The sequence below is a fragment of the Lepidochelys kempii genome, chromosome 10, assembly GCF_965140265.1.
Source record: "Lepidochelys kempii isolate rLepKem1 chromosome 10, rLepKem1.hap2, whole genome shotgun sequence".
Lineage (NCBI taxonomy): Eukaryota > Metazoa > Chordata > Testudines > Cheloniidae > Lepidochelys > Lepidochelys kempii.
Window position 1 is genome coordinate 45363139 of NC_133265.1, and position 18497 is coordinate 45381635.

General features: G+C 49.5%; 1 protein-coding gene across 2 annotated transcripts in view; it reads left to right on the forward strand.

Moving 5' to 3' along the window:
- Positions 1-17625, forward strand: part of TRIP4 (thyroid hormone receptor interactor 4) — a 51616-nt gene extending 33991 nt beyond the window's left edge. For both annotated transcript variants that reach the window (XM_073363226.1, XM_073363227.1), the window contains 2 exons: positions 10379-10481; positions 17370-17625. In XM_073363226.1, coding sequence (XP_073219327.1) covers positions 10379-10481; positions 17370-17437 — 171 coding nt within the window. In that variant the 3' untranslated portion in view covers positions 17438-17625. The remainder of the gene's footprint in view (positions 1-10378; positions 10482-17369) is intronic.
- Positions 17626-18497: the final 872 nt, after the last annotated feature.

The following is an 18497-nucleotide window of genomic DNA, read 5'->3' on the forward strand; positions in this document are numbered from 1 at the left end:
GCATCTAACAATTTGCTTTCATTACAGAGCAACGTTAGGGGTCAAACCCAAGGCTGGGTGGGTTGAGTGATCGTGAGTGATGAAGTTTACCAGAGCAAGGAGTTGGGTGGATACATTAATTGTTAATTTCTAGCCAAGGGGTCTTTTTCTTAAAGGTGCAAAATTTTTGTAAGTAATGGGTGTGATTGTTTATGGCGTTAGCTGGACTCTGCAATTGCTTTTTTCCTTAACCCTTTCCTAACGGGGTTGTTGGAATGTGAATTATTAATTCCTTAGTAGTCATTTATAAAAGGACTTTATTCTGCTGAGAGAAACACTCCCACAATGCTACCATGAGTTGCTAATGTAGAAGCAAGCACTCTTTCCCCCACCATTCCAGTCCTGTTTTCTTCCTGCTCCCGCCTTTTGTCTGGCCATAAGAGAGGATGGCATGGAACAAGAAAACATGTGAAATGTACCTTTTGGCCTTCATACTGGTGAATGTTTTTCCAGTTTCTCCTGTTGGTCATCAGTCATCCAGCAAATGTGTCGAACCCATTCAAATGTAGCTTGCTTGGCTCACTGCGGGCAGGTGTTTTTCCAGGTAGGGAATAGAGATGTTGAAGGCTTAAGTGGCACTTGATCACTTGGCAGTGGTGAGCTTGGGAATTAGGAAAGCAGAGGAGGACGGCTCACATTCCAGGTTTTCTGGCACCCTTGCATCCTCCAAGCCTTCTGAGAACTGAGCAGTGTGGGTCTGTTCAGCATTTTAAAATCAAATGCCGTTCAACTAGTTTAAATGTTCATCTACCTTTTGAAGCCCCATTCCTATTAAATCATAATTTCTTCCCCCTGCACCTTACACAACCAAGCTACAGGTTGTGGTGTAGATCTGGGCTGGGAACTCTGATGCAGAGAGCACCCCAGGAAAGCAGTGGTGCTTGACTGGAAAAGGCCATCCTGGAGAGAATGCAGCAGTGTCCCACGCCTATCCTCCCTCCTGCTTGTGGATCTGATTGTGCTCCGGAATAACGGAATACTGCACAAGCAGGCAGAGAAAAAAAGCGATACCTGAAGGGCATAGTTGTGGGAAGAAGGGGAAATGAAGGCAGCCTAGCAAAGCTCCTTGTGCGGCCCCATGAAAGGAGCTGGTGCCGCTTGCCAGCATATGATCCGCCAGCAGCAGATGTAAGCTCTCAAAAACAGCAGGGAGGATGCTGACTGCAACAATGCATCAAGGCTGTGGTTTGTAACCTCAGTGGTAAGGCAGTTAACTTTTTTTAGCAAAGACATTTTGATTGCCAAATCCATAACCATTAGCAGCTGTGGTTCTGAGCTGTTCCTTCCTCACTTGTTGCAGTCTAGACCGAACAGGCTTTCAAACGAAAGTTTGGCTGGCAGCTTTTGTTGTTGTTTTGTAATCTTCCTTTTCCTTCTGCCAGTCCTGAGTGGAATATCACTGATTAGCTGCTTTCTAGCCCAGCCTGCCTCAGCACTGCACCGAAGCACTTCCCCTCCCATCAGCCATATGGCTAATGCAGTGGCTTTGGACAGTTATCTGGGTTCTCGATCCCAAAGAGGTGGTAAATGGGGCATCAGTGATAAGAGTCCAGATCTCTGGCAAGAATACTGGATACTTTGTTTCTGGGCTAGTAAACTTGGCATTGAAGTTTGGCCTCCCCTCCTACGGATCGGGGAAGCTCTCTGCTCATCGTAATCAATAGACTCTCTGTGGAAGTGAGAAATTAGAGAAGATAGTGATGGATGGAACAGCAATCAGAGCAGAGAACATCTCTGAAGATGCAAAGTTCCAGTATCCCCCAGTGTGTTGTGAGAGAAACCAGTGTCTCAGGTGTAACAGTTTGCACTCACCTAGCTCCTTCAATCCAGTACTTTACAAAGGTGGGAAACTGAGGCAAGGAGAGGTGAAGTTCTTGCCCAAGGTGTCATGGAAAGTGACTAAAAATGGCAGCACCCTTACCGACAGACCTGCTCTCAGTGTGTGTTCGGCACCAGGGCTGCTGACTTTCTGAGCCAAAGGGTTTTCCCTTTGGTTTAAAAACCCCCTGAAGCCCTGCAGTGCCAAGTCTGGCCCAGGCACTGTGAACAGATCATGCATCTGATGAAGTGAGCTGTAGCTCACGAAAGCTTATGCTCAAAATAAATTGGTTAGTCTTTAAGGTGCCACAAGTACTCCTTTTCTTAGATCGGTCATTGAGTTCCAGCTGCTGGGTCAAATTCTGCCTTCAGTTACACCTGGGCAACCCTGTGGAAGACCTTGGTGTGGCTGAGGGAACAGTCTGGTGGACAGAATCTTGATTACTGGTGCTTAGGTATGAGCCAGAATGATTCTAGCACTTCTCTGAGCCCAGGCAGACTTCACAGCACTTGCAGTCAGAGAAACACACCTTTTGACTGGTAAATCACATTTCCTCTGTGAAGCCAGTGAGATGATAACGGAACCCCAAGAGGCCATTCTTAGCTTTGCTTTTCAGACTAGAGCTTCCCTCGAGCCTCCTGAAGACAGTTTCAAGGACAGGGGATTTTCAAGATCCCGGAGAAAAGCAACGTTGGAGACTGTGACTGGCCAGGAACAGGATGCTACACTCACGTGCAGTGCCTGGAACAGGAACCTGGCTATGCTGTATGATTTACCTAAGGAATAATCTGAAAAATCTAGCATTCTGTGTAGGGGTTGTTTGGGATAAGAAGCATCTGGCATTCTCCTGCTTCCAGGCCCTGCAGCTAACAGCTAGAGAGGGTTATTCTGAAAATGATGCTTTAAAGTTGAAGCTTGATCTTGCAAAAGGACATTGACACACACAAAAAATGGATGATCGTTGGAACTTTTGTTTCCTGTTTGCCCTGTTGTTGTTCTAGCACCATTATTTTGCATGGTGGAAACCCTGCCCTGGAGAGTAACAATCAACGCCAGATGAACGCCGCCCATACAGATAACATTTCTCATTTAAAACTGGGCATTTCCAAGTCCAGATCCCTTCCCTGGAATGGCCCCCAGAAGCCAAGCTGCTCCATCACTAGACCAACACTTCGCCTTTCTCTGTTTTTCATCAGATGCTCTCAAAGTGGCTTATGAACACTGACAAATGGCTCTGGGTTTCAGAGGTGGGGAAGGTTGCACAGTGGCACAGCTAGCAATAGATCTGGGATCTCCCATGCTACCCACTAGATTGTACTGAAGTTGTTGCTTGCTGCCTGTGTGTTTTTGCCCCAGTCCTGGCCTTTTGGAGTACAAAAAAGCAAGGGGTCTAGATAAGTATTGGTGTAATTTTACTGGTCTCTAGTTGCTTAGGCTGCCTCTCAGCCATTGGTCACATTTGTAGTGGGGTTGGAGAGCAGGTTACAAGTGCTGGCATAAATGCCACTGTTTGGCTGCGGCTCCCATGCTCCTTGCCAGAAACTGCTGAGAATTTTTTTTCTCTTTTGGAAACCGCTACAGCAACATTTTCTAGCTGGATGGTGAGCAATTTCCCTCAGGAGAGGAGGCGAAAACGGCTCTTTAGTAGTTAATTACCTGTTATGTTAGTCTGACAGCGATGAAGCTTATGAGGCATGAAAAAAGAGTGGATCCGCCTTTCCCACAAATCTCACTGAAAACTGGGTGAAGTAAGTTGCCCGCTGGCCAAGCATGCTCCCCAAACCTCCCCCAGCTGTCCTCGGTCACAAGCACGCCATTCAGCCCTCGCATTCCTCTCGCAGGGAACGCTTTGCTTCCCAGCCTCCTGACGTGGGGACAGCCAAGTGGCTTCTCGCTCTAACTCTTGGAGCAGGCAGCACAGAGTATGGGGTGTTTCTGCCTGCCACAGATGGCTGATTTATTGACACACAGGCCCCGCCGCAGCAGCCCTATGCTCTTTCCGAGTGGCTGAATCACTGCCAAGACGTTTTTGAACTAGATTTCATGGGGAGAAATAACCCAGCTCTGATGTTAGCACATGGGCTCCGCTGGCCTTTATTCCTTCCAGACAGCCTTGCTTTCTGGCGTAGCCTCTTTTATTTTGAAGCACTGAGGGGAGATGAAGCCCAGACCTCAAGATGGCCGCCTGGATCAGCAGCGGGTGACAAAGTTTAGGTTTGTTTCTCATTCTGGGCCCTGATAAGGAAAGCTGTCAATGCCATTCAGCTGTTTCCATCATTAGCCCCTATCCCCTCTGTATGCCCACCTTTCTCTGGTACCCCAGGGCACTCAAACTGGCTGCTTTGGCACCTTACCAGGAGTCTGAGGACCACCCCTAACATCCATGGGATAGAAGAGATGGCAGCTGCTCTCAGAGACTGCAGGTCCCCGTGTGCAGTTTTCTCCACCTTGATTCAATCAGCATGGGACCTGTACAGCTCCATATTAAAGGTGGCAGGCTGCACTGCAGAGCTCTGTAGGCCGGCCTTTCTTTAAGACAGGGACAAGAAAAGAACTAGGCTTATTAACACATTATTTTTATACCTTGGTCTTTTCTGGGGCATTTGTTTATTTCCTTCTGCTTTCCTGTCTGAAGACCTCAGTCAGACCAAAAGAATAGCCTGAAAGGTCACTAGTAAAACTCCTTGGGAAAGGTTTTGCTCCCTGCTTTGTTCTCTGGGACCTCTGCTCCATCATGAGTTGTGCCTCTGTTTTCTGATAGGATTCAGCCACACCAGGTCTCTCTCAGGGTGCGTCTACACTGCCCACCTTACAGCGTGGCTGCGACAGCGCCGTGCCGCGGGCAGTGTAGACGCGCCCTATCGCCGGGAGAGAGCGCGCTCCGCAATAAGAAATAACCAGCCCAAACGAGGGGTGGTAGCTTTGTCGCTGGGAGCGGAAGCGCTGTCTGTCCTGGCACTTTTCAGCACTAAAATTTTTGTGGCTCAGGGCGGTGGGTTTTCCACACCCCTGAACGACTAAAGTTTTAGCGCTGAAAGTGGCAGTCCAGACGCAGCCTGAGTGATCTGTGCTCTCCTAGCACTTTTCTTATCCTTGGTTGTTTCAGTTCTGCCCAGCTTGGTGTGTGACACCTTTCAGACAGGCAAACTCAGCACTGTAGAGCCAGGGACTTGGAGGTGGGGATAGGGAGAGCCCCATTCAGGCTAATGACATGGTAATGGTTTACAGGCTTCCAAGGAGCTGTGTCCAGCCCTCCTGCGCTGGAATGGTAATCAGCTGGAGGTGGGGAAGTGGGGGTGGGGGAATACAAGGAGAAATGGGATGAGGGAGCAGGAATATCCTCTGTAAAATAATATGAAAATTCAAATATTCTAGTATGAGAAGGAGATGGGAAAAAATCTGAATGGGCTAGGTCGTCTATTGTATCCAGTTTGTGCTGGGTGCAGCAGAGAGAGGGAGCTGTGAGGGGCTACTCTGAACTCTCCCGGTTAGTAATAGTCCCCTGGGAATCATCCTCCTGCTGAAAATAGCTGGAGTGCAGTGTGCTCCAGTTGTGTCTCCTCTCAGGTGGGCTACAGGAAGAGTGGCATAGGAGCCAGTGGCATCAATCTATGCCTGCTGGCAATTCCTGTGCCAGGGGAATCCCAGCTTGAGTGGTGCAGTCAGTCTTTGCTTCCTTTATGCTGCTAAACTGCATGAGGGAGCAGAGTAGGCCAAGAGTATCTGACCCAGTGTTTATTGCCAAATGTGTTATGTCCAAGCATCTCTGGGGTAATCTGCACACCCCCTAGCTACAGCTATTGCTCTCAGTTCCTCCCCTTCCTGGCCTCTTTCAGGGTTTCCACTGCTCCCCTGAATTAAGATAAAGTGCAGAAAATTGTCGTTCAGTTAAATTTGACTGGATGAAAATGGCCCCCCATGGAACAGGCTGGTCACTGCATGCTGGGGAGAGGTCAATAGCAAAGAGGTGGAAACATTCAGTGTGGTGGATTCCATCCTGATTGTTTTGGTTGTGTGGAGTGGCTGATAGCCACCTGCTGTGTGTTCGGACTTCTGAATCCATAGGGAGTGTGGGAGCTGTAGGCAGCCTGCCTTCTGTGGAGCTGACTAGATAGCTGACTTCCAGCTGGTACTGAAATGCTGCATTTAGCCTCAAGCTCTGTCTGTTTGTTTAGCAGGAGAAAAGGATCTCCTTAATTCCTCCTAGTAACAAACTCAGGTCCCCCCAGTGCTCTTGTTTAGACTGGGGTTTGGATCTTTCTGGTGTGGTGGAATGAGCCAGGAATTCCTGGCTTCTGTGCGAGTGGCTGTGCTCATCTAGTCCTAGTTCATGTTTGGGGTTTCAGAGTAACAGCTGTGTTAGTCTGTATTCGCAAAAAGAAAAGGAGTACTTGTGGCACCTTAGAGACTAACCAATTTATTTGAGCATGAGCTTTGTGAGCTACAGTTCACTTCATCGGATGCATACTGTGGAAAGTATAGAAGATCTTTTTATACACACAAAGCATGAAAAAATGGGTGTTTACCACTACAAAAGGTTTTCTCTCCCCCCACCCCACTCTCCTGCTGGTAATAGCTTATCTAAAGTGATCACTCTCCTTACAATGTGTATGATAATCAAGTTGGGCCATTTCCAGCACAAATCCAGGGTTTAACAAGAACGTCGGGGGGGGGGGGGGTAGGAAAAAACAAGGGGAAATAGGTTACCTTGCATAATGACTTAGCCACTCCCAATCTCTATTCAAGCTTAAGTTAATTGTATCCAATTTGCAAATGAATTCCAATTCAACAGTCTCTCGCTGGAGTCTGGTTTTGAAGTTTTTTTGTTGTAATATCGCAACTTTCATGTCTGTAATCGCGTGACCAGAGAGACTGAAGTGTTCTCCGACTGGTTTATGAATGTTAACACTTCAATCTCTCTGGTCACGCGATTACAGACATGAAAGTTGCGATATTACAACAAAAAAACTTCAAAACCAGACTCCAGCGAGAGACTGTTGAATTGGAATTCATTTGCAAATTGGATACAATTAACTTAAGCTTGAATAGAAATTGGGAGTGGCTAAGTCATTATGCAAGGTAACCTATTTCCCCTTGTTTTTTCCTCCCCCCTCTCCCCCCCGACGTTCTTGTTAAACCCTGGATTTGTGCTGGAAATGGCCCAACTTGATTATCATACACATTGTAAGGAGAGTGATCACTTTAGATAAGCTATTACCAACAGGAGAGTGGGGTGGGGGGAGAGAGAACCTTTTGTAGTGGTAAACACCCATTTTTTCATGCTTTGTGTGTATAAAAAGATCTTCTGTACTTTCCACAGTATGCATCCGATGAAGTGAGCTGTAGCTCACGAAAGCTTATGCTCAAATAAATTGGTTAGTCTCTAAGGTGCCACAAGTACTCCTTTTCTTTTTGTTTGGGGTTTGCTATTCGCTGTGTTTGAGTCCACTCATAGTGGAGAGGAGAGACATTCCAGTTGCCTCAGCGAAGTGGCAGGAGGGCTCAGACGTACAATCCAAGAAAGGTAACGGGGTCAGATAAAGAAGTTACATATAACTAAGCAAAGGGTAAAAATTTCCAAAGGTGACTAGCACTTAGAAACCTCAGTCCCATTGAAAGTCAGTGTGAGTTAGGTTCCTAAAGTGCCTAAGTCACTTCTGGGGGGGGAAATGGGACTTTTGCTCCTAACTCACTTATGCACTTCTGAAAACTGTACCTTTGTGTTCTACTGCCAGCATCTCTGTCAGACAGCGCAAGCTGAAAAGCAAAAGTAGGGGAGCTAGAATGCTCGGCGGTAGAAGAGACAACTCAGAAGCGTGGCAGGATATATATAAATGGGATTCTCTAGTACTTGGGATCTGAATTATTCAGGAAGGACAGATGAAGTTGTAGAAGTAGGGGAGGGCCACTGCACCCACAAGATTCCATAGTATCTGGTGAGATAGCAGTTCTGACTACAGAGCATCATGCATCATGACCCGATTGGTACAAATGCCGAGTCAAAAGAATACAGACATATATCAGTTATATTGCGTGCCCCCAGGTCAGGCTACAGATAGCCCAAGAGGTGGAGAGAGGACAACATGCTTGCTCAAATAGCAATAATGAGGGGCTTCAGTTAGTTGATGTTAGCTGCTCCAAAGATGTTTATGTCCCTAGGAGTGGTGATCCAGCAGAGTAGGTGATCATTCATGCCTTGGGTCCACCAGATTTAGCAAATAGCCTTCTCAATTTTGCTCAAGTGCATTTCTAAATTGCCACTTCAGTCATTGGTGTCTCTCTCCAGTCTGACTGGTCTCGTAATTTGGTTGCAATCTAAAACATCCAGTAAGAATCAGGGTTCACTTAGGTAACTTATTAGCTTTACTAGTTCTCTGATCACAAATGTAATTGGTGAACAGTGGGGTGCCCCCAACCATTGCACAGTTGGGGACTACATTGGCACTTTTCTCAGAGCCTCAGGTCTGTACACTGTGTTGGTATAAATCAACTGAGCTGGGCCCAGTACACAGATCGACAAAGCTCTATTGATGCCTCATCCACAACTCTCCCGAATGGATTCAGGCTCAGGAAGCCTTTACACCATTCCTGTGTGCTGCTTCACACCATGCTGCCCACTGATGTGGCCTGAGCACCTCTTCTTCCATCCAGAACGCACACTAATAGCCCAGCTTGACAGTGTGCAACTAATGGGACATCAGCATGGCTGAGAGAACAGGGCATCGTAATGAACAAGGCAGATACAACTGCTGCTGAACTGGCAAACGGACCTCGGAATTCCACAGAGGGAAATCTCACAGTCACGGGAGGTAGAACCAATCAGATGAGAGGGAAGCTTTGCCTAAGTTCTCATGCCTGCAAAAATTCCTGCTGGCAAAAGGTTATGTTTCAACAAAACACTGCCCTTTTCAGAGTCAATGCAAGGAAAACCAAAGCCCTTGAGCCAGTGAATTGTCAAGGGCAGTCTCACGCCTTTGAGTTTTGTAACCTCCATGCTGCCATAACGGCCCTACTGGGGGATGTGGGAAGAGCACACAAGGTGAGGTTTAAGGATGGGTGTTGATTACTGTTGGAATGCCGCGTGTGCATGTGCGTTTGTGTACATGTACAGTTATGGAAGCCCATGAACAGACTATACTTTCTCTAGCAGTCTAGCATTAGAGAGGTTATTTTACCCCTGTAGTTGGCACTGATGCTGGAATCCTGTGTCCAGTTCTGGTGTCAACAATTCAACAAGGATGTGGATAAACTGGAAAGGGTTCAGAGAAGAGCCAAAAAAATGATTAAAGGATTAGAAAACCTGCCTTATAGTGATGGATTCAAGGAGCTCAATCTATTTAGTTTAACCAACAGAAAGTTAAGGAGTGACTTTATCACACTCTGTAAGTACCTACATGGGAAACAAATATTTGGTAATGGGCTTTTCAGTCTTTTCAGTCCTGAAGCTTGAGGATTGGTAACCCTTGAGACTGTATCCTACCAACTTGTAACTGCAGATGTCTCCGTGTGTGTTAGTTTTTACTCATCTAGGAACTTAAACACACCTTCTGAACATCAGTGCAACTAGACTAGTTGCGTCCAGACAGAGCTTCAGTGCATTCCCTTTCTTGGTGAATCCTTCCTTTTTGGCTAGCAAGAGAAGAGCTCTGTTGACTGTGTTTCCTGTACAAATTCCCCAGATGTTTTCATTGCAGTGAAGTTGCTTTACATAAGTTCCTTCCAGAAGATGCCCTGGATTTCAAAAGGAGAAAACAGTTCTTCTCCCCAACTGCATCTGGGTGCTGGCTCCTCTTTAAACTGCAGACCTGCTCCTAGTGTCACATTAGTCTGACGGTATGTCTGCACTGCAGTCAGAGGGGTGACTGCAGCATGTGTAGACATACCCAAGCTAGCTTTGATCTAGCTGGCTCCAAGAACAGTAGTAGTGAATCTGCAGCAACATGGGCTGCACAAGTCTTCCTGGGACCGTGGATATGGACTGAAGCAGCTAAGCCATGCTGCCGTGGCTATCTAGATCAAAGCTGACTCATGTATGTCTACACATGCTGCAGTCACATACCTGGAGTTAGAATAAACTCCTTGGAAGAGGGGTCTTGTCATTTGATGGGTTCAGCAAACCATTACATATACCAGCAAGATTCTGTCAACAACTCCTCAGAAGCAGAAGGTTCTCAAGACGGGTCCATTCTACAGCAAGAATAGGTCTGATTGAATAGTAGTGATAAAAGCGATTCAGTTAAACAGGTTAAACTTTGTGAATGGATTCAACTCTTATCTGCCAAAGCTGGCGTTTATCAGACGCAAGCCCAGCTGATATCAGAGCCACCCAGGGTTTGCCCCTAGTGTAGTTTTTAAACCTATTTAAGTTGGTGCAACCAATGTGTTTAGACAAGCCCTTAAATTCTGAATTACCTTCTCATGCCACACAAATGTTCCTGCCCGCTGTGCTCTTTTTGAATCTAGAGCTGCTCTCGCACCCGCTGCAGTTTGTCTAAGGCAGTTTGTGTTTGTTCTTTTCAGTATCCTGAGTTGAGCCAGGAGTCTGCGTCTCCGTTCGTCTATGTCTGCACTAATCCCCAGGAGATGATCGTGAAGTTTCCCATGAAAGGAAAACCCAAAATCTGTAAGTCATGGCACCCCACAGACACACCCCTCTCTCCCTTTCTGGCAGGCTATTGTCAGTTTTTGTCCTCCAGCTGTGCTTGCATTCTGTGTAGCTGTTCACAGGCTTTGATCCATAGGTGTTTGTTTAATAATGCAAACACATCTGTAGTAGCTTCCTCTTCAGTTCCCTTATCCCCAGCCGTTGCTTCCTTGAAAACACATGACTTCTCCCTTTCCCTTGCTAAGGCTCCTAGAGGCTTAAGACTCATCACATGGAAGTAGGAAACACATGTTTGCAGTTGATCTGTTTTTGGCACGACCACATGGCGCATGGCTGAGGATGCCAGGTTGTTTGATTCGATGATAAACCTTTGTAGCCAAAAGCATCCCTTCAAATAGGACAAGTAGCAAACTTACAGATCCCACCATGCTAGCCATGTGCATGAAGGGAATGGTGTCTCACTGGTACAGGGATAATAGCACTCCTTTTCCACCTTCACAGACCTCAATTCAAGTCTCAACTTGCCATTAAAAGAGAACATGGCTTAGATGGGTCTTAGGCTAGTCCCTAGTAGACACTTGTCTGCATCACAAAATTGCCACCCAGTTTGGCTTGACTGGCTATCAGTATGGGACACCCAGGAGTGAAATAGCAAGAGGGTGCAGGTCTAGGCCGAACTATCTTGGCAGAGCTGTGAGGGACGCTGCAGAGCATCTGTCCACTCTATGCTTGCTAGTGTTGTAAGTCCCTTTTATGAGCAACCAACCATTCGCAGCTGCTGGTTATTACTGCCCATCCCTGTAAAGAGAATGGAAAAGGGGTGCAGCAGTTGGGGATCCTGCAGTCAGCTCTGGCCTTATTAGCATCATCCCCACTTCCCAGCCTTGGGAAGGGACCACACATGGTTCCAGGGGATGTGAAAAATTAATTTGACAGGCTCAGATCAGCATAAGCAAAACTAGTCTCTGCTCTTTGTTTCGCTAGCTGATCACTAGGTCTTCTTTCGAATTTGCAGTGTGTTTCACTGGGAGTAGTTAGACTCAGAAGCAGCAGGGTTTCTAGGGACTAGTTAACCTCCTCTGACGTACAGTCTGGAGTCTTTTCTCTCTCCATTGATTGAGAGGAACGTTTCCCTCCCTGTGGCTTTAGTCTGCCTTTCATTGGCTGTATGCGGACCGTTCTCCCCCACCGCATGTTTCCAGGGGGCAAAGTGGCTTTGTTTGGTTTATTTCCTTTTACGGGCACCGGCATCCTCATGTGGAAGGTGAGTGCTCTAACTCCTTGAGCAGCAATTCTGGTGGATGTATGTGGGAGTGAAAGGAGCTGTTTGTAACAGGGGCTTTTTGTGTTGCTGGAACATCCTTACAAGTGTGATTTATTTTGGCATCAGCTGCCTGACCCCAAGCCTGTCCAACCCTTCCCCTCTCTGATTCATTCTCTGCCCACATTCCCCGCACCTCCCTCCATCAAGCCACCTCTGGCAAGGAGGCTGCAGGGTGCAGTGGCTGAGTGGAATGCTGATGTGCTCTGTGCAGTGTGGGCAGGGGCTGACTGCATCTCCACATACAAATGCCAGCTGCCACATCGTGTCCTTTGTGTTGTGACAGTTTCCTGCTTGAGAAGGGAGCAGTTTAACAGACTGGAAGGACGCCAGCTGGGCTTGAGGGTGTCTGAGTGTCCCACTCCCACTGCTGGCTTTGCCTTCCCTGACTCCTTCTGCACAGGATCTGTCATCAGGGTAAAGCAGAGCAGCAGCAGCCGTGATTCATGTTCCCCTTCAGCGGGGAGACAGTCATTCCGGGCCAGGCAGATGATATTGGTGACAAGTGTGGGAAGGAGTAGAGAACCTTTGAGCTTTCACCACAGTAATGCACTGTCATAACAGAGGCACGCTTCAGATCGGATACAATCAACCTCAAAAGCATAACGCCTCATGAGCCTTAAAACAAGGCCCTGAGTACGGGTCACTTTAGCATCCTCACCTGAGCACACTGACTTGCTACAGGGTCTCCTGTAAACCTCACTCAGCCAGGGACCCAAATGCCTGGAAGCATTCTCCCTGGAAACGAGACCCTAGTTTGATCAAACAGAAATGGGGCTTGTGCAGGAAAGGCTCCGTCTAATCCGTGTAGAGATCTGATCCTGATCACTGTGGTGTCTAAGTGCCTCCCAGGGGGATACAAATAGCAATAGCAATCTCTCTCCATCCCCAGATTGGAGAGGAAATAGCTCCATTGCTTGTGTGTGCTTGGGCAGGCGGTGTGGGCAAAACTCACTGAAGGAAAGCTGAGTTGGAGAAACACATTTTCTCTTAGTTTTGAGTGTAGGAGGCCTGTGCTCATCCTTAACTCTTGTGGCAGTGAGTTCCACAGTCTAGGCCCAGCTCCAGTAGAAGTCCTGCTGCCTGCATTCACGAGTTTCCCCCTGTTGGTCGGACATTCCAGTAGAACGCAGCTGTCCAGGAAGCTTTGGGGTTCAGACAGCAGAGGTTGCATGTGGGGCATTCCGTGGATTCTGGAATGTGAGATAGAAAGGCATTTAATGACTTGATCAAGTTTTGAGAGAACCGGACTCCTGGTGCCTGTTCTTCGCTATTCACCTTTGACTTGTGCTTATCTCTGTCCTCGCTGCAGGTTACCCACTGGCTGACAATTTTTTAACTAGCTGATAGTGCTGGGTGTTTTCTTATCAGCCTGGTTTCTGGAGATAAGGAGAAGCAGTTGCACTTGAGACTAGTAAATGAAGTTGGTGCCAAATGTGAAGCCAAGATGTTCCAGGCTTGGCAGAGCTCTTGGCCATGTGAGATGGAAGCGTGTAGCTAAGTTTGTAGCTTCACTGCCGTTCTTCCTCTGTGAGGAGCCCTCCGTTCGGTAACACGCTGGTCTGACATGGGAGGCTACTGGGCAGTCCGGCCACTGTGAGCTCACAACTGCTGAGACGTGTGGTGGCTAATCACACTTTCCTTTCAGCCAGAGGTGACTCTAGGGCTGGGACAGCTGTTAGATGTGGCCTGTCACCAGAAGGAGAATGAGGGCAGTGCAGATTCCCTGCAGCAGTAGATCCTCCCAGCCCATGGCCACTCCAATTTCCCAAGCATGGTTTCACCTTGCTTCTGGCTCCGGTGATGGCTGCAAACCCTGGCAGAGGTGATCTGCGTGCTGGATACTACCATCAGCTGCTGACACCTTTTTGCAAATTCCTTTTTGCAGAAAAGTCCGTGCATCCCTATTCCCGGAAAGCTTCTGCTGGAGTGTAGATTGTCGCAGAGGACTGGCCAGACAACCAGACTTAGCCCAGAACCTAGGCCAAAGGAGGGGAAGCCAACTTCAGGGAGATTTAGGGTGACCTGAGAGAGAGGCAGGAGGAGGAAGCCTCTGGGATTTGATTCCTCCCATTATCGGTGGGAGGTTCTGAGCAAAGCTGCCTGGTGTGAACAAGACCTCTCATGGTAGCCATGCATGTAGGTTCTCGCTGCTTTGCGCTGGAATTAGTAGGCCAGTTAGCCCAAGACACCATTGTTCCTTGGGCAGGCGCAGGATTTATCTCTGGGGCGAGGGGAACTTCACCAGCCACTCCAGCACAAACCCAAGCAGCTTGCTGTGTTTTGGAGCTAGCCCTGAAATGTTAATAGCTAAACACATGGAAATGCACTTAGGACGGAAGAACCCCATGCACCGCTACAGACTAGGGACCAAATGGCTTGGCAGCAGTTCTGCAGAAAAGGACCTAGGGGTTACAGTGGACGAGAAGCTGGATATGAGTCAACAGTGTGCCCTTGTTGCCAAGAAGGCCAATGGCATTTTGGGATGTAGGGGCATTGCCAGCAGATCGAGGGACGTGATCGTTCCCCTCTATTCGACATTGGTGAGGCCTCATCTGGAGTACTGTGTCCAGTTTTGGGCCCCACACTACAAGAAGGATGTAGAAAAATTGGAAAACGTCCAGCGGAGGGCAACAAAAATGATTAGGGGACTGGAACACATAACTTATGAGGAGAGGCTGAGGGAACTGGGATTGTTTAGTCTGCAGAAGAGAAGAATGAGGGGGGATTTAATAGCTGCTTTCAACTACCTGAGAGGTGGTTCCAAAGAGGATGGATCTAGACTGTTCTCAGTGGTAGCTGATGACAGAACAAGGAGTAATGGTCTCAAGTTGCAGTGGGGGAGGTTTAGGTTGGATATTAGGAAAAACTTTTTCACTAGGAGGGTGGTGTAACACTGGAATGCGTTACCTAGGGAGGTGGCGGAATCTCCTTCCTTAGATATTTTTAAGGTCAGGCTTGACAAAGTCCTGGCTGGGATGATTTAGTTGGGGATTGGTCCTGCTTTGAGCAGGGGGTTGGACTAGATGACCTCCTGAGGTCCCTTCCAACCCTGATATTCTATGATTCTATGAAATGTGGGCAGCTGCCCCGGCCCGAGAGAGCCCCCACTGCTGAGGTGTAGCTCAGCTGCAGCAGCACGGCTCTTCCAGGGGGAGACACAGCTGGCCGTGTATGGTCCCATTTCCCAGTGGACATGCCCTTGTTGCCTGGAACAGTATCATACGTGTCCTGGGATGGTACCTTGATTAACCCCCAGAAGGGAGATGGAGTAACCCGGAGAGTGGAGTGCATGTCAGCTCTGGCTCCTTGGCCTGTTCCCCAGCCCCTCTCCCAGTGCAGTTCTGCCTGTTGTGTTCCTTGCACTCCAGGGCAGGGTTTGTTTCTTTGCTTTTAAGGGCGCTCATGCCTGCAGTTGCTATTCGACCAGGTAACTGCCCTTTATCTACCAGTCTTCAATAGCACCTGTCCTAGCTAGAAGCCCTTAGCTGCTCGCAGACAGGCTGGTAGAACTGCCTGACATCTCCATGCTGCTTAGAGCTCCCTCTAGAGGCAGCCACAAGCACCTGCGCCTTTGTGCCGCGCCTCTGAACCACAGTGGGCATGCTCAGTTCTGCCAGTCGGAGCACCGCTGGGACAGCCGCTTGTGTCTGCAGGCAGACGGAGCTGACCCCACGGATGGCGCTAATGAGTTACTGCTGGTTATGGATGAGCGTGTTTAAAGTCAGCTTGTGCTGTGACAGAGCTGAGATCAGTGCAGGCTGCTTCCCCCTGACGAATTGCTCTGTCTGTGGAGCAATGGTCAGGGGCTCTGCAGCACATTGATTAAGGAATACAAATGGCAGCGGAGAATGTGTACAGCAGCTATAAAAGCCAAAGACAAGCTCTGTATTTGCAAAGGGTGGGACCCGCCACCATGCAGAACCCTGCGGGGCGGGGTTGTGACTCTACACGGTGAGATGAATGTTAGTGCGAGGGGTGGTGCAGTCCTGGGACCAGGGAGGAGGGGGCCTGGGGTAGACAGCATGGCCTTGTTCGGAGGCGCTGTTGTCGCCCAGCGCTGAAGCTGGCTGGTCAGCAGGGGGAAGCAATGCTCATTCAGAGGAGCCAGTCAGTGCTGGGGAGTGAGAGAACGGTTGCCATTCAGGCTGGGATGATGTCGTGCATCCTCCATCAGTCTGACAGGGATCAAAGAAGATACGTAGAGCCATCAACCCCGTGGCCCTCTCTGGAGTGAGCACGGCAGCTTAGGAGGGCTCCCTGTTTCTCTCCCGCTGTTGCATGGTGGGTGGGCGGGCGGTGGAGCTAAGTGCGCCTCCCCTAGAAAGCTAGGGCAGAGATTGAGACCATATGGGATTATCCTAACTGGTGGTGGTGCCCCAGGTCGTGGAAGGGTCTCAGGGCACTGCCCTGGGCGGGGCTGTCAGTGTGATATGTGATGATGTACCGACCCATTTGTGTACCACTGTAAATTTGCAGTGGGCACCCTCCCCTCACCTCCAAACAAGGGCCTCCATGGCAGGAGGGAAACCAGCCCTTGCCACATGCATTGCTTTGGAGAGAGTGACATGGAAGGGAAGACGTGGATTGAAAGTAAGGGGAAAGAGGGGGATGGGCATGACCCAGGGAGGCAAACATTTGCCCCTGCACTCTGGGCTCCAGCTTGCTCCCCCCCAGTGCCTCTGCATGAGCCCTTGGCCTGAATAGGGTCTGTGCTTCAGTTACTGGATCAGGTTTGTTAATGGCCTGCCCCTGCCTTCATGCTGGGGAAGGGAAGCTGGAAGCACAGTGCCTGGCAGGCTGGGAATCATGGTAGAGCCTCTGTCAGGGCCGTAGCCCGTCTGCCAGCAAAGCCCAAGGAAGGCAGTGTTGGCTCTGGGTCCTGCTGCTGCCAGCGGGGTGCAGCTGTCTGTGAGCCTGCTTGTTCACAATTGCTGGCCCGCTCTGCTCCCAGGAGGGAGGCGGGGCATGCTAGAGATGTGCTTCCCATTAGTCCATTCTGGCTGCAGCCCAGAGAGGCCCCTTGGCTGGGCTTTACACTTGGGAGCCCTGCAGGCTTCAAACTCTGACCTCTCCCACTTGGCAGTAGGGCAGTCATGCAGGGCTCCAGTCTGCTCTGCTCTGCTTCTTCAGGTCACTGCCCTCATTCAGCAGGGGCTCTGCTCTGACGGGGCCACTGGGCCAGCACACAGGGATGTCTCTCCTGCACAGAGTTTGGAGAAGATACCTGGGTACGAGTGTTTCCTTAAAACATGTCATGTCACACCAGTGAGCAGCACGATCTGTTTCTTCCCAGCAGCGGCAGGAGCAATGGATGTTAATTTCCTCTCCTCTTTGCTGAAACCCCCCCCAGGATTTCTTTTCTGCGTGGTGCACAGTGCCTCCCCTCTCTCTGTGTCACGCCTGCAGAGCGAAGCGATGAGTTTGGAAATGCCTGGCTTCTGAAGCAGGATAATTGAATGTGACAGGAACACACTAACTAGGAGACCTCGCTGCCTCCAGCTGATTTGCATTGCAAATGATGCTTAAAAATAAAGTGATGAGATGTTCTGTTGTTTTTTTTCCCTTTCTCCCCCCCTCTACAGGGAAACTGGATTCAAAGATTCATCAGGGAGCAAAGAAGGGGTTAATGAAGCAGAAGGAGATTGTTTGAACTCCCCACCCACCAGGAGCCCAGCCCAGCTGCTCTTCCCCTGCCTGGGAGCAGAGAGGAGGTGGAAGGTTCTGAAAGGCAGGTGCTTCCAGGGGGACGGAGAGGAGAGCGTTGTTAAAATTTGACTGTTGTATTCCAAGGCCATTAAACGAGGAGAGCCTTGTGCCTCGCTCTCTACGTGCACAGAACCCAGTCAGTCTGGCAGCTTGGAGTTTCCGGGTGAAATCCTGGGTCTTAAAAGACCTCTGGAGCTTTGGCTGCAGAGGCTGGTCTGATGGCAAGCTCAACGGAGTGCTGGCATCTGGCTCCGTCTGCTGGGGCATGGCACTCAAAGCACGCCCCGGACTGGGTCAGAGGATTCGGAAACAGGCCAACGTCAGCCAGCAGCTCCGAGCTGGCTCAGCCCTGGCGGTGTCAGTCTCCGCTCCCTGGGCAGCTAGGGGATGAGAGACTGTGACTCCAGGTCCATTGGCCAGAGCGGGTCAGGCACGTCACAGCACCAGGCTCTCAGGAGTTGTGCTGCAGCTGCTCACAGAGAGGCTTTGGCAGCAGTTCCTGCTGGAGCTGCCCAACGCCGCCCTGGCATGCAGTGCGCTCTCTTATAGCAGGAGACATACTGGTCAAAAAGGAGCAAAGTAGGATGGGGCTGAATGTCATAAAGCCGGGCCGGGCCCCTTCCCCGAGCCCCATCCCTGCCTCTGCCGAGCGCAGACCAGAGGAGGAGCTGTGGGAGGGGAAAGGTGAACTCGCTGCTCTGCCCCCTCTTGCTCAGAGCTTTATTTGCGAGGCTGCTCCCCTGAGCGATTAGTAGCAGCTTTTGGCGTCTTCAGCAGCTGGCCAGCCTTCAGTCTCTGCTCTGCTTTTATTCCAACCAGCTGCCTGCCCGTGAGAGCTGGCTCGCCTCCAGTAGCTGCATGCATGACTTGGAAAAAAACCGCCCCCTGTGTTAGGAGTAAGATTGATTCTCCCTGTCTTTAATCCTTCATATTCAGCATCTCTGTGTAGTGACATGCCTCTGTGCGTTGGTGCTCACTGGGCTGTGTGCCTGCCGTGCTGCGTT